Source organism: Agelaius phoeniceus, chromosome 21 (genome assembly GCF_051311805.1).
Source record: "Agelaius phoeniceus isolate bAgePho1 chromosome 21, bAgePho1.hap1, whole genome shotgun sequence".
In the NCBI taxonomy this organism is placed as follows: domain Eukaryota; kingdom Metazoa; phylum Chordata; class Aves; order Passeriformes; family Icteridae; genus Agelaius; species Agelaius phoeniceus.
Genome location: NC_135285.1, coordinates 10,457,623 through 10,473,764, shown reverse-complemented (window position 1 = coordinate 10,473,764; position 16,142 = coordinate 10,457,623). Strand labels below are relative to the sequence as shown.

The following is a 16,142-nucleotide window of genomic DNA, read 5'->3' as shown; positions in this document are numbered from 1 at the left end:
ACTCTTTTGTGTAATTATTACAGGCAGCCTGTAAAATGTTTCAAAACACTTAATATTTCATTTTGTAAGCCAGGCTTTGTGGATTTCTTGACCACTGGAGTACAATTTTACCTAATTATACTTTTTTGCAAGTTTTAGCTGCTGTATAGTTTGCTGACTAAAATTACAGTGGGAAAAAAGAATTTAAAATACAATCCATTCAAAATTTGCCGTTTGCAGGACTCCTGGAGTTTGGCTTCGATTTGCAGGAATACTACATTTCTGGGTTGGTTGAAGAACAGATGGTTATCAAGGGAAATATCCCCTTAAGTGCACAGTAAAGCAAACTCAAAAGATTCATCAACCGTGCTTTAATGTGGGCTCGAGGTATCACCAGAGTCATTAACCAGTGCAAAGAAAAGATCTGAAGACCTCAAATGAAGATGGGAGAAACATGTAACAAACAGGACTGGAAATAAGGACTTATTTTGTCTTCTGTTTTGATCTCTGTTATTTTAGTTTTAGCTCTATCATGTGCATCCTCTTCTTAGAGTTCTAGCTTTAGTTCTGTCAGTATCAGCAGTTTAAAAATTAATCTGGACTGAAAGCTTCCTGTTCTTCTTTGTAAGGAAATAATTCTGAGTTTGCTGATCACTGAAGACATCTTATGCTTTCCAATGTCTCCCTACTCTTAGCAGTTTAGAATGGTAGCAACAGACATTAATCTGTACCCTTATACAACTGGCTTTTGTAAAACCAATATCTTGGTATGGATGAAACAAAAGAACATAAGGATTTAATAGAGAGATAATTCCCCAATTGTATTTCATATTTTGAACACACTGCTTGCACCAAAACTGTTTCCCAACTTCCATTAAAAGAATTAGCAAAGTTTTGATTAAACCTGGCCCCATTCCATATAAGAGTCCAAGGGAGTAAATAATAGCAGTTAAGGTGGAACAAGTTGCCTTATGAGAGGGTCTGACTGAATGCTCTGCACGTGGCAAGCCGGGCACTTCAACAGCTTGCCATGACACCGAATAATTGATGGGGAAACTCTCTGCTGGTAAAAGGCAGTGAGTGTTTTTCCTGTCTTCTCATCCAAGAAGTGAGCACTGGGTTTGTTTATGTAACAGGATTGTAAAGTGAACCAAAGCCCCTTCAGATGGAAAGTTGGTTTGTCTGCTAGAAACAGTGAAAGTCTCATATTTAATGTTTGCTCTGAACGGCTCATAAAGCTGCTGCTGGTCTCGTGCCTGCACTAGAAACTGGTGTGAGGGCATCAGAAACCTGGTGTGAGGGCCTCAGAAACTGGTGTGAGGGCATCAGAAACTGGTGTGAGGGCATCAGAAACTGGTGTGAGGGCATCAGAAACCTGGTGTGAGGGTATCAGAAACCTGGTGTGAGGGCATCTGAAACCAGGTGTGAGGGCATCTGAAACCTGGTGTGAGGGCCTCAGAAACTGGTGTGAGGGCATCAGAAACTGGTGTGAGGGTATCAGAAACCTGGTGTGAGGGTATTAGAAATGTGGTGTGAGGGCATCAGAAACCTGGTGTGAGGGCATCAGAAACCTGGTGTGAGTGCCTCAGAAACTGGTGTGAGGGTATCAGAAACCTGGTGTGAGGGTATTAGAAATGTGGTGTGAGGGCATCAGAAACCTGGTGTGAGGGCATCAGAAACCTGGTGTGAGGGTATCAGAAACTGGTGTGAGGGTATCAGAAACCTGGTGTGAGGGCATCTGAAACCTGGTGTGAGGGCATCAGAAACTGGTGTGAGGGTATCAGAAACCTGGTGTGAGGGCATCAGAAACTGGTGTGAGGGCATCAGAAACCTGGTGTGAGGGCATCTGAAACCTGGTGTGAGGGCATCTGAAACCTGGTGTGAGGGCATCAGAAACCTGGTGTGAGGGTATCAGAAACCCGGTGTGAGTGCCTCAGAAACCTGGTGTGAGGGCATCAGAAACCTGGTGTGAGGGCATCAGAAACCTGGTGTGAGGGCATCAGAAACCTGGTGTGAGGGTATCAGAAACCTGGTGTGAGGGCATCAGAAACCTGGTGTGAGGGTATCAGAAACCTGGTGTGCGCCCCACATGTACGGACATAACTCTGACAACCTGCACCAGTTCTTGTGTTGTTAGAGCTGTTACCTCTCTACATCTCTTCGTTCTGGAGAGCTGTATATTGCCTTAAGTAAAAATCTGCAAGGTAATCTGTAATTTAACCTGCTTTTTTTGGGATTTTTTTAAGGATTTTTTAAAAACCACATATAAGATGTTGCTGAACACTGCAAGGCAAGTTTTGTTCCTCACTGCCCCTCTGGCTCTTGATGTGTTAATAATATAGAAATAATTATGGAAATCATAGTAATTTGCTTAATCTGTTCTGTTTTTTTCCCTTCCTTCCTGTTTCCTATGATGTATATTTTATACTGCCTTTGCGCTCAGTCTTTCCTGCTTTCACATCACTTTACTGAAGTCTGAACAGCATTTTGTGTCTGAGTTACAAACCTTATATTATGTTTCTAGATTAAACTGTTGTGAAAAGCATTTTTATGTTACTAGTGAGGTTGTTTGGCGCTTGCAGGGCAGACTCCCCAATGTTCTGTTAAAGAGAGAGGCAGGCTTAGGAGTCTCTTTCTTGTGACATCTGTCCATGGCCTCGCGCGCAGCGGCTGGGGCGCCAGTGCTGGTTGGTTCTCTCCCTGCAGGCCGTGTCCATGGACTCAGCCCCAGCCTGGATCCTGGATCCTGGGGGGGTGTTTGTCTGCCCTGTGATCTGCCAGGTGAGGAGGGTGGTTACAAACTCGCCTGGGGTGTGTGTTTGGGTGTGGAGCTGCTGTGGGTGCTCGCTGTGCTCAGTGACACCTTGGGGTGACGTCAGTCTCACACGGTGCTGCTGCAGTGGCCTTGTGGGATGGGGTGTAAGGCTTTCTTACAGAATTTTCCTTTCATCTTGGTTATTTTCTGACTTGCACACTTCTAGAATAAAGTGCACTTTAAAAAGAAAGGATTGAAGGCTTAAAGCTGCATATGAAATAAAAATGGAAATTTTTATTCCATATGTATTTTATGCCAGAACTTATTCTGAGGTTTCGTGTCTGTCTTCTGGTGTGTGTAGGTTTTTTTCTTTCCCACATTTTCTCCTCCCATCCCCGCCTTTTTCCCTCCTCCCCTGCTTCCTGCTCTCTGAGATGGTATCTGCAGGCTGAGCAGCAGCAGGTTAGGGGCAAGCAGGAGTGTTCGGCTGTGCTGGGTGCAGGACACCAAGGAGTTTGCAGAGGTTTGGAAAGAAGTTTGCATTGCTTTTTAGTTGTGCTGCATAAGGGTGAGAATCTGTAGTGGGTATAGAAATTAAAAGTTACTCTGAATGGAATTCCAGTTCATTTCAGAGGGATTGCAGCTATAAGGACCTTAAAGAAGTGAATGAGGTAAATACTTAGTTAGGAGAAAAAATGAAGTAAGTTTCACTATATTTTTCAATTTGGGATTGAAGTTATTTGTTCATAGCCATAATGGATTAAATTGGCTGACTTTTATCAGAAAAAGCAAGTTTGTTTATATTGGGTTTGCATGGTTTACTCTAGGAAGTATTTTCTGTTAATTTTTTGAAAACTTACGTGGTCTTATAATTTCCATAAGATTCAAATACAGACCAGTTTGAGCTGTGCTGTTTGTAGAAGTAATTAGGCATGTGTCTTTTAAAAGCATAACTCCTCACTTTATGACGTAAGAAAAGTTGTGAGTAAAAGAGCAGCATAGTTACACTAATATGCCATTGTAGCATGTTCCCATCCTGTCATCTGGAAAATTAAATCAGGTTCCAGCATGGATTAACATCCAGACTTGTGTGGAGGGGAAGGTACTGTCTTAAATGCCATGAAATTGAACAATGGGATTATAGAGTTCACAGCTAATTTCAATATTCTGCTGTACTTGGCTTTTTGTTAAACAAGATCCTGTATGGAGAGGCAGGGATAGCTTTTAGAACTTGGAAACATTCACATATTTAATGAAATACTAAAAATAATAGCTGGAATATGTTTGAGTAATGAATGCAGTGCTCTATAATGTGCAGAGATGTGATGTGGAATCTCCACTTCCAGAGGGAAATCTGGATGTGCTGGCCATGAGAGCTGCACTGGCCCAGTGTGGAATGTGTGCTGGGTGTTGCCCTTGGTGAGTCTGTGCCTGTGCAGAAAGGCCTGGCTCTGTCTCCAAGAATGAGCCCTGGCTTTGCTCAGCCCTCTCCAAAATAACCCCCGTGTTGTTCCACTGGAAAGCGATTCAGGCTGTTCCCTCAGGAGCACCTCTTAAAATAGTTGGGAAACTGCTGCAGAAATAGCCACAGAACCCATTTCCTATGGGGATTTCCAGCCCTGTCCTCCCTGACACGGGCACAGGCTGTCCCTAGTGAGGAACAGCGGAGCTGGAGCTCCTGGTCTATGGCCAGCTGAGACTCTGTGGCAGCAGCTGCTTTGTGTGGAGCTGTATCCTCTGGGAAGAGAGCTTCCCATGGAGCTTGTCAGGTTGGGAAGGGAGCCCACACTGGCTATGCTGAAGTCACTCATGGATTTCCATTGGTTAACAAGCTTTTTAAACCTGAGTGTAAGCATTAGGAATAAAATCGACTTTTTTCTTGGTACCAGCAGTTTAAGTTTGTGACATATGTGTATTTCTTTGCACTTCTGCCCCTACAAGAAGGGGAGATGGGATGTATTTTTTAGCTTTATTTTGGAATGTTATTGCTTGTATTCTTTCTGCTTTACACTTGCAACTCACATTTTCCAGTGCTGTATTTCAGCATGTATTTATATTCATGGATGGCTGTTTTCCAGGGAAGTTTGTGAGCACTTGCTTTAGGCATAAACTGTGTGGGTCTTGTCATCTTTGTGAGCTGAAAATACAAAACCAGTTGTAATGGAAGATAAACAGGAGATACTAGGTTACCAACAACAGAAAAGTTCAGCGTGTAGCACAACCTGAATTCTTGTTTTGGGGTTTGGACAAGTTTAGTTTGAGAAGCATCTCCATAATTCCTGTGACTTTTTCCTTTTGGGGGTTAACCTGCACTGTGTGTTCCTGGTTTGCAGGTTCTGCTCCTGCTCTCAGCTGAGCTCTCAGAGCTCTGTTAAGTTATGTGTGACTGCAAGGCTTCAGCTCAGTGCTTTGCTGTAGCTGGGCAAGAGGTTGGTTGGGATTTCAGCCTGGCTCTTCCCTTGTTCTGATGTCAGCAAATAGATTCCACTCTCCTGAACTTGAAAACAGTATTTTACATGTGTTTACTTTGCATCATTTCACTCGAAAGCCTGTTAAGTACCTGGAATAACAGCGTTCCCTGTTTTGAGTTGCAAAGGGCTTTCTTACTGTCTCCAGCTATAATGGAGCTGCATCTAACTGTTTGCATGCACTGTGCAAAACAAATTACTGCGAGTAAAAGTGTTTGAAGTTCCCCAAGTTCCTTTGGTTTTACAGGCAGGGTTGACAGTCACTTCTGTTCATGTGTTTGCCAAATATTTCACAAAAGTGCTGAACAGTTTTCACTGATACTCGTGGTGCTGATTGAAGCTGAGTCCTGGGTGCTGGCTTGGCCTGTATCTGTTTGTTTGACTGTTTTCTCTTGTTCAGAATAACTTGCATATCATGTCTGTTGTGACTTTTAGGCGATTTGTGCTTATTCCTTCAGGGAAGAGCCTGTTCTGAGTAGTTGTGATAGCAGTGTTTGGCCTGTGGACCAGCTGCATCCCTGTGTCACACGGGCGTGTGACAGGCAGGGCAGTTCCCTCCGGAGGGACCACAGAGGCAGGAACAGGGATGTGTTTGCTCAGGGTGAGTTCAGCTGCCCTGAGCTCTGGAGTCTCCCCAAGCCCTGCACCAGGAGCTCAGATGGGGCTCTCTGCTTCATTTAAATACACTGCAGCACCTTTGTCTGGGCTGTCCTTCAGGGCAGGGAGCCCCAGGAACACAGAAGGGCTTTCAAGATGCTAAGAAAACAAGAAAAATGCATGTTTACACACACAGTTACTTTGTATGACTAATCTATTTTGTTGCATTTTTCAAGAATGAGAATGTAGTTTGCCATCTATGGACTAATGTGTTTAGAGCAAACACACTTTGGATTTATGTCAAATTGAGTTCCTCATTTCCCTAAGATAATGGTAAATGATGAAATGTTGGGCGAGGCACTATGTGTGTATATATTTATATTAAGTTTGAGAGCAATGGATCAATAGAAAGGGCAGGGACATGTAGGTTTCATGTTCAGACACCATTACAAATGTCTGCAGCAATACAAATTTGTTTCTTTAATTGATTTGGGTGGGTTTTTTGAGTGGAATTCTGAAATCTTGCCCTCCATTAATTAATTTTAAAATTATTTTAAAATATGCATCTTAATAGGTGTGGCATAGTTTCTTTTTACCACAGCTGTACTTGCTGTGCTGAAATGTGAAGCTGTACTGTCCTGTTAATTGCTAACTGTGTGCAGAGGGGCCCATGCCAGCACAGCTTTTTGTCACATCTTTTTGTGTGTTTGGACACTTTGCTCACTTACCTGTGTGTAGGCTGAAGAATTTTCAAAGTTAGGCTTAAAAGGAGATCCCTTGCTCTCTGTTTCTGGTTTGCTGTGGTAATGTAGGTGGCTTTGCTGATATGTGCATGTACAGTTTGATTTATTGTATATATATCACAGTGAAATGTTAAGACCAAGCATCTGATTGTCTGGAAAATGTAAAGCTGGAAAGTTTATAAAGGCCTGGGCTGTTGGATTTTGTTGCAGGGTGATGCTATTTCCTGTTGCACCTACCCCAACGCCCCAGGTGTGCCAACCTCTCCTTTCCCCTTTGCCCTCCTGCTAAGAGCTGCCCATCAATCCCAACATTCCAGCAGGGTCGTGGTGTGGTTGGCAGGAGGTGCCCCTCAGCTCCGGGCTCATTGGCCTGTCCCAGTGTCTGTATCCTTTGAGCCTTCCCCTCCTCACACCTGGTTGGTCCTCACCTGTGCCTTCCCCTCCCCCTGTCCCCGGGCTTAAAAGGACACGGGACCATGGGGGCTGGATTATATTGGAGCTGTTACCACATTCAGAGTCTGTCATCCTGGAATAAACTCTGCATTAAAACTCTACAGCAGAATCCTCTCCTTTTTCTCTTCACCCTTGCCTGAACCTTTTCCACCTGAGGTAAACTGAGTTTCTGCTGTGCCTGGATTTGTTCTGAGTGCCCAGCTGCAGCATCCAGTCTGCCAAAGGTGTCTCTGAGGTGAAACAGCACAGCTGCAGCCTTTGGCCCAGCAGGAAGGGCCAGACCGGGCCAGGCACATCCCACCCAGAAATATTGGGATAAATATTCCATAGGATTTCTCATGTGAACCAAGTACACCTCGAGAAGGAGTTTGCACCTGCTGGCAGCAGAGGCACCATGGCCCAGCTCCTCACTCGGGGAACGCTGCCCTGGGGACTCTGGGCTGGCACCTGTGGGACAGCAGGGCAGTGCCCATGCCACCCGTGCCACCCCTCACTGCTGAGCTGGGTGTGCCCCAGCCTGGGGCCGTGTCTGCAGCACCAAACCCAGCCTGGCACCGAAGGGAGGTGCTGCCACGGGGCCGTTCATTTGTTCCTGCACTGAACTTGGTTTTGAACTCTTGCTTGATTGTTATATGGTTTGGTGTTTGTAATTAAAAAATTATCTTTGTAGAATGGAATGTGGCCTTCTCCGATGTATTCCTTTGAAAAATGGATGGCTTTGAAGAGATCTGTTTTAAATAGGTTGTCATATAAATAATTTCAATCGTGATATTCTGTTGTTTTATGAACATCTCTAATTAAATTTAAGATAACTTCTCAGGGAATACTACCGTATTATTTATTCTGACAGCCAAAGGAGTAAGGACGTTGCATCTGTCTTGAATGCTTGCTACTCTGAAGTGTTCACACTTGTTTTCCTGATGAGAAAGGTTCCAGAGCTGTGTTAATTACCTCCTTCAAATTCTGGATAAATATTTTTGGGTTTGTAGGGAGCACACCTTAACATAAGTAAAGTAATTTTTAGGGATTTGTAAACTAGTATCACTGAAAACTGTCTATGGAGATAAATTCACAGAGTGCCTGGAGGTGGCAAAACTGGCTGGCTGATTTTAACCAAAATGAGGTGCATTGGGTAACCATTTCCTGGTGATAAGCCCAGGTGGCAAATTGCAGAAATTGCAGCTGGAAAGATGTAGCCCAAGTACCAGCCTGAAGTTCAGTCTAGCACCAGGGCTTCTCTTAACAAGTAATTTATATTTATATGTATATATATATCTATATATGTGTGTGTGTGTGTATGTACACACAGACATTTTGGTTTCATGTGTTTTGTGTGTGTTTTATGTACAGTTTTTTTCTGTCTGGAGGAGGGTAAAGGGAGAGCCTTGAAAAGTCCTTCCCTGCTCTTATCAGCACAGCAGCCTCAGCTGCCCTCCTTGGATCCCCTGCCAGGGTTGCTATCATCTTCTGATCAAATATTAATGTGTGATTCTCTGCTTGCTCACTAATCCAAAGCCAATTAATATTATCTGTCAATTATTTACAGATCCTGAGGTGCGGAGGCAATTCCCAGAGGGCTACAGTGACCAGGTTTGGAATGCGTAATTAATTTTTTACATGACAAAATTTATTTCAGGGTTGTTCAACATATTATTGCTGCTCTTTTTACTGAAAGAGATAAATGCATTCTTAGAAAGAAAAAGAAGCTGTAATTAGAAGCAGAAGGATAAAAACATTTTTACACATAAAGCAGAAAACGGAAGAATTTGGATCTCATAAGATTGGTTTACAATCTCATTTTTACAAGCGAACATGAGAGTGAGAAGGAAAATTGATTAATAAATTTCACTTTTTGCCTTTAGGTGCCAGAGCCACAGTTCATTTGGCAGAGCTCTCTGCATTGTCTGAGGTTTATAGCTGTGTTTAACTGGGCACCTGGCACTACAGCACATTTTTTAAATTCTTGCCTGATCATGCAGTCTCTAGTCTGCTTCAAAAAGATGGTATAAAAGCCCAAATATGCGGGTAGAACACACAGGGATTTATCATTTGGTTTAAACACAGATTGAATTAGGAATTTTTCACAGGATCTCTCGCTGACTGGGGAATTAACACCTCCAAATTGTCTTGTCCTTGCCCGTGCCATGGGGAGTGGCCTGGGCTGGAGCTGGGGCAGGGACTGCTCGGGGTGTCCAGAGCTGGTGCCAGGCTCAGCCCTGGGCTGGGGCTGCCGTGGGTGAGTTCCTGCACCTCCAGGCCTGGGAGGTGCTGAAGCTCTGGCATGGTGGAACTGGTTAATAGAACAATGAATTTGGTCTCAATGAGTCTCTGATGTTGGGTGATACCAGGTTAGGGTCAGCACAGCTATATTAGCTCAGATCCTTTCCCTCTAATTATGTTTTCACACAACATGAAATTTTGTGGCATTTAGACTAAAGCATTTAACAAATTGTTAGCTGTGACGGCTCACCACAGCCAAGACTAATGGTTTCATATTTGGCTGTAATCACTGTGTGCAGTGGGACCTTGACCAGGCCTTCTGGGTGGTTTTGTAGTAATAGTATTTTTTTCAAAGCACCTATTGAACTACCTGACTGCTTTTGACTGTAGTTCATTGTTAGGGCTTGCTGTACACATGGAGTAGAGCATGGAACTAAAGCTTTTGGAGGACTGCATCCTTATTGCCAGTGTGGGTCTGTAGGTTGTTAATAAACAGCTCTCTGGGGTTGGATTTCCATGAGCACTCTCTGCTTTTCAGCAGTGCTGTGTCTCAGGTGAATCATGAGTGAGCGGATGGTCCTTCAGAGCTGGGACGGTCACTGTGTCCAGGATCAAGGTGTTACAGAGAGCCTTGTCATACAACTGACTTCATAAAATTCCTAACAATCCCTTTCTTCTGCTGGAAATGGTTAGACTTGTGTTCTATTGCTATGAATATGTAAGACTGAATGAAACTCAGAGGAGCCAGAGGCTCATAAAAATTCGTAAGATGTTCACCCAGTTCTAGTCAGAATTTCCAAACGCTGATGTCAGACCCCCTGAAAACACAGAGCTGTGTTTGTGTGGTTTTGGGGTGGGGTTTTACTTTGTCAGATATTTTGCACATGCAAACTTACAGGGAAGGCAAAAGAAACGAGGTGTAACTTCTCAAATCTGAGTACATTTCAAAGATGTTTTTCCTGTTGATGCATGGAAGGAATATTTTCTGATCCTGGTCGCTCAGTGCTCTTAAAGAGGAGAACATGTCCAGAGCTGACAGATTTAGATTTGAAAAATCACTTACTTGTGAACATTCAAGTAAGCCAGAGAGGAAGAGCTACATCCATGTTTGTCCTTATTGATTTAGAGCTCTGAAAATACAGAAGTTGCAAATCAGTCAGGTTTATTTCTTAAAACTTCTGGTTTATTATTCTTTGGAAGAAAAAAAAAAGTGGAAGTGCCAAGTCACTGCAGATGAAAATCCATGGTAGAAACCCTTGATTTTTCTGTGTGTATTTTGTATGCAAAGGAGAGAGATGATCTGCATGTTAGTGCAGGCAAAAATTGTTTCTAGCAATCAAACATTTATGATTTAATCCAGAAGGAATATTTGAGTTAAATCAACACAAGGTAAAGCACTTATTAGTAAGAAAAAAAAAGGGAAAAACACCTCAAGTTTTTTTTTTATTCATCTAAACTCTCAGTGCTTGTTTTTACATACACTGTATTTCCCATGTACCAGCACATCTGATCAGAGACCCTCGCTGCTGCTAGATGTTTTATTCTGTGTGTTCTTTGTACCTTACAGTAAAAGAATCTGTCACAAATTATTGTGCCTCACTGCTTTAGAAACTGAGAAAAAAGGGAGGTTAGATTGACATCTGTGACTGAATAATGATGACCAGCCTTTTGGCTCCCCTTGAGCCACAAAGCCAGCATTGCCTTTAGAGAGGAAAAAGGAGTAAGAAGAAAGGGGAGGGATAAAAGAGAGTTACAAATCTGTGGTCCCGGAGATGTATTACTGTTGGGCCAGTTGTCTGCGTGGTATGATAATCCATTTTGATCTTCTGTCTTAATTGTCTGCTAAAGACAAATGGGCAGTAAAAGTTCATCAGTTTCATCTTTTGCTTCTCATTTAGAGACAGAATAAATGATCCATGGCTACAGAAGAAACCTTTCTTTCTGACACGGAAGTAATGCAGACCCAACACGTTTTATTAAAATATTTCTCCCTCATTATTTCAGTCCTCTCAGCTCTGATAGATCTTACTGTTTCATGAAGAATGTAATCTGAAATGTAAATAAGGGGTTTGATACAAAGTCAGGAAGTAATGAGCAGGCCAGCCACATTGCAGGAATTTTGATTGTAATTACTGACAAAGTGAATTCTGCGTGTCCTGATTTTTTCCCCTCAAGTTGTCTTTGACATGTTCAGACCACAATGACATCTACGGTTTAAATCTGTTAAATAACTGTATAAGGGAATATTTTATAGAAAATGTCATAGACAAGGTAACTGAGGAGCCTTACCAAGGGGAGAAAATGCTAATGATTGCTCCAGGCCTCTTGAAATGGGTAAAATGGGGCTTTTTTGAATGGCAGGAGGGACACTGGAGTAGTCTTGAGATACATTTTAAAATATGAGACTGTTTTAACTTGTAGGACTGTTTTATAATAGTTTTTAAGAACAAAATGTATATGTATGTGTTTGTGGTTTTACCTAGCATGAAATCAGTAATTGTTGGTACTATAAGCAACAGTTTTCCAGTGCTGGATTTTCAGCATGACCTCAGAATTTAAACCAGATGAGAACTCCTAGTTTTTCTTTATAAAATGCAGTCACTGTAGATAGAAGTATCCTTTCAAAAACCAGAAAAATCCTTCTGTATCACTGTATTTTCTGGTTTGGCTTCCTAATAAAAAGTTAGTAATGAAGTTAATGGTTTTAGGTGGAATCCTGTGCTGTTGGGATGTTGTAAATACCATCCATGGCAGGTCACCAGATGAATTTTGGCTGCCCAGTGTTTTGAAGATTAATCCCAAGATGAACAGCTCTCCTGGGTTAATTTAAAGACAAGGAAATGCAGCAAAGATACAAACTTCTATTAGAACAATACAGCAAATAGTAGTTGTATAAATATACAGAAATAGAAAGTAGTAAAACGATCAATAGAAGGTGTAGGAGGAACTACACAACCTTGGAAAATGCAGTACATTTTAAAATACTTCTTTATTTCGAGTAGTGCATCATTTGGTTGCTGACTGTTTTAATCTTTATAGCTCATCTGAAAAGGAAAGGAAAATGCTGTTGTGATAGTTGCTGCTTGTGAGCTGCTCTCAGTGGTATGATGGCTTGTCTGTAATTTGATGAACTATTGTATGTTCAGTTAATTACTGCAGGAATGACTGAGGTATGTGTGCTTGCAAGCTGGGACTTATGCAGATTGCTACTTCTATTCTGCTGGTGATTTTTCTTTCCACTGGCATTGAAACAGAGTTTATAACGAAACCAACAATCTTTATACATTTATAGATAAACTATAAAACTTTATGGCAGTCTTTATGTAGAAACTAATGGTCTTTCTTGTACAGAGTCTGTGAGCATTGTGCAAACATTGCACACGGGCAAAAATGAAAAGCACTTTCTTTGTGTCATTGAGAGTTGTGTGATTGGAGAGTCTTTACACAGTGCTGGCCACTAATGGAGCAAAAACCCCCTGTCTTGGGAAGCCTGTGTGCACCAAGGCCCAAGCTGCTTGAACAGGGGTGATTATAATCCAGTTGGGTATTTCTGAATTGCACATCAGCTGAGGATAAACTTTCTACCTTACAGGTTGCATACACAGTATGACAAAACCTGTCTTAAGAGTAATTTAAAAAATGAGCTGTCCTTTTGGGAGCAGATGAAGTTGGGTGGGAAAGGCTGAGCAGTTAGTAATTTAGAAAATGTAGAAAAGTGGTTCTGGTGTTTTTTGTCTTTAAGCTGGTGGTTGAAGTAGCTGCTGCACATGATCCTATCTGGGAAAGAGCTGAGATGGAAATGTTTGGTTTCCTGTTTGTGCATCATTGATAGCATTAATTGAATGTCTTTTCACTTATGATATCTGTGTCTCAGAAGTCATGGTGCAGGGCAAGAGTGGTAAAAGTGCAGAAAGCAAATAGTAATTAACTGGCAATTAATGTTTTGAAGGAGCTCAGGAGGTTACTTGATTTTGGCCTGACAGTACCTGAGGTAGTGTTGGACTCTGGAGTCTGTGAAAACCACACCAAAAGCCAGTGTCCAGAAGTCAGAAGAATTCTGAATAGAAATAGAGGAATAATTGGGTTCAACTGTGAGGAAATATGGCCAAGCCACTTTCTAAACCATCTCAGTTCTCTTTAGTGAAAAATTTGAATAGATGTTGGAAGTTTGCTAAACACAATTTGATTTTACTACAGATGATTCAGCGAGTGCAAATATTACTGGCTACAATCCTATGGCCTTTGTTATACAAGAGGTTAGACTACATGATCATAATGGTCCCTTCTGGTCTTAAAAATCTGTGAATATATGAATAATTTAAAGCCTGTCCTGCAAAGCCTTATTCGTTGAGGTGGTGATGTTAAAATCCTGTGGGACTGCTTGTGTGAGTGAAGGTTGTGGGATCAGGCCTAGAGTGAGTAATCATTATCACTTTGGTTTAAATTTATTGATAAAGGTATAAAATATTCACTGCAGGTAAAGCTGGGTTTCCTTAAAATGAGAGCTGCTTCAGCAGTGTTATTCTACTTGGGTTTGATGAGGCAGTCAGTAGCAAAATAGTTCTGGAAGTTGTCTTGTACCAGGCTCCTGAACCATTCAGGTTTATTCTGGTGCTATTGGTCAATTCATAAACTATTTCAAAATTATTCTTTAGAGACATGTAATATGTAGAAAGCATCTATGTTCTGTTTAAGAAGAATATGAAATAACATTGAAGGTCCTGCCAGGGGAGGTTTGGGCAGGTTAAGGCACAGCCAGCTCATCTCCCTGCATGGAAAACCCTTCCTTGCTCTGGCTGCTGGTGGCATTTGCATGGACAGCAAGTGGGAAGTGCTGTCCCTTGCAGAGGAGGGGTTGTTGGTGGTGATGGATGACACTCATTGGTATTCACACACCCCATCCTTCAGCTGTGTCTGGACAGCAGCATGGCACTGGTGACAAATGTCACAGGGATGAGGTGGACATGACCCTTGTTAAACCAGGGGAGTCCAAAGTTCTTTGCTTTGCACTTGGAAAACTTCATATACTGAGTTTGGTCATCTTTGGTCATATCAGCTCTCCTTGAAGTAAAAACCACTTTCCAGGGCTAAAGAATGTTTTTATGGCTCTCAGGTTTTGACCACTATTTGCCCTAACATATTCTTGTATTTGAAAATCTGAAAGTTGTAGAAATGCTGATAAATTTAAAAAGCTTTATCCTCTTATAACCTTCAGTTGTCTGAAGTGATCACTGCCTCCATCTCATCTCTGCAAAATATGTTAGAGAAGTTCTTCTTGGCCTGTGGGCAAGAGTGTCCTCATCATACTCATCATTTTAATCTTTGTTCCTTAGGGAATTCTCAAACCGGTGTGATGGGAACAGGAGCCTGAGAAACAAGGGAGGTTTCAAAGTTGGTCAGCTGTTGCCCCCTTTGGGATGACTGTTCAGTTTTGTTACACTTCCTCTCTGCAGCAGGCAGACACACCTGCCTGAGGGAGGTGTTACCCACGTTGTTGGTGGCAGCTTCAAACCCTTCCTCAGCAGGGAGGAGCAGCGTGGGCAGAGCACCCGGACACCTGTGAGGAGGTGAATCCAGGGTTGTACCAGCTGCTGCTGCTGCTTGATGGTGCTGGGACAGCTGCTGCACCCTCAGCAGGCAGAGCTCATGTTCAGGTAGCAACTCTCCAAGTGTTCTTCTGTTTTCTTCTAAGTCCCCTGGCACCGGTGGGACTGGTTCCCTCAGGATCAGGAATGAGCTCAGTTGTTGGTTTGGACTCTCAGCTTATTTCTGCTGAGGGTGTTGCTGGTGGGGAATTATGGTAGGAAATGACAAAGGGAATTCAGGATTCTTTTTGGTAACCAGTGCAGGTGCATCTCTCACAGTTTTTAATCCTTTAAATTTTTATAAAAGACTTTTTCAGTGAAATTACTTAGTTTTGCAGTGGGAGATGGTAGAATTTCTCTAATATGGAAATGGCAGAAATGTGATTCCAGAGACCTCCTGTGCACAGAGGTAGAGGTTGGTGAATCCTTACCTTGTCCTCTTTGACACAAAATCCTGCTCTTGGCTTTAAAGTGTTCCAACATTGCAAGTTTCTGCACATCCTTTTTCTTGAGCAAGAGATGGGAGTTGATTTTTAATGATATTTACTATTTGTTGAACTGAATTATTTATTTGTTTTTTCTCTTTTTCTTTCTTTTTTTTTTTTTTCTGGTTGTTTGTTGATAACATCCTAGGGATTAATTTTTCTTTTAATTCAGTTTCCCATCTGTTGTGCCTGGATGTGGCAGAAGTGTATATGAAAATTTGCACCCAGCTAGAAGAGATTGCAGTCTTTTTAAAAGACAAAACTATTTGTGGGTTTTCTCCTACCTTATGAAAAATGAATCTCCTGTTGGGACTGAACTACAGTGCAGATTTATAAAGGTGTAATGTAGTTACATGGGCGGGTTTTGATTTCAGGTTTTAATTTCAGTTTGGAGCTCTGGCCCTTCTCTTTTAGTGTATTATATTTGTGAGAATGAACTCCTGTGGCTTGCATTATCTGACTACAGCAAAGATGCAATCTGGTTGTGTCTATGACTGGAAGTCTGAGTGGAGCAGTGCTGCCACAATAGTCTCCTGTGATGATAAAGTTGGGATTTGATGAACAGAGCTCTTTTTTGGGTGCTGTAGCAGACAGTGCTTCCAGGTATTTCCTTGCCTGTGTTTTGGGGAGGCTGCACAGTGGATGGGGCAGTGGTGATTAGCAAAGCCTGATCCTGCCCAGTTATGTAAACAGAGCATTTCTTTCACACACATCTTGTTAACTCTCTGCTGCAGACCTTTATTGGTGCTTCTTCAATAATTTGTTTAAACTATGCAGTACAGATTCCTTATTTTAGCACTAAGACTTACAAAGGCTTCTTTTAGCAGCCTTTAATTTCATACTTATGTATGTGACAT

The 16,142-nt window shown here is 42.1% G+C and overlaps 1 protein-coding gene across 2 annotated transcripts in view; it reads left to right on the top strand.

Moving 5' to 3' along the window:
* Positions 1 to 16,142, top strand: part of DENND1A (DENN domain containing 1A) — a 151,197-nt gene that overhangs the window by 24,282 nt on the left and 110,773 nt on the right. For both annotated transcript variants that reach the window (XM_054646491.2, XM_054646489.2), the window contains exon 3: positions 8,542 to 8,585. In XM_054646491.2, coding sequence (XP_054502466.2) covers positions 8,542 to 8,585 — 44 coding nt within the window. The remainder of the gene's footprint in view (positions 1 to 8,541; positions 8,586 to 16,142) is intronic.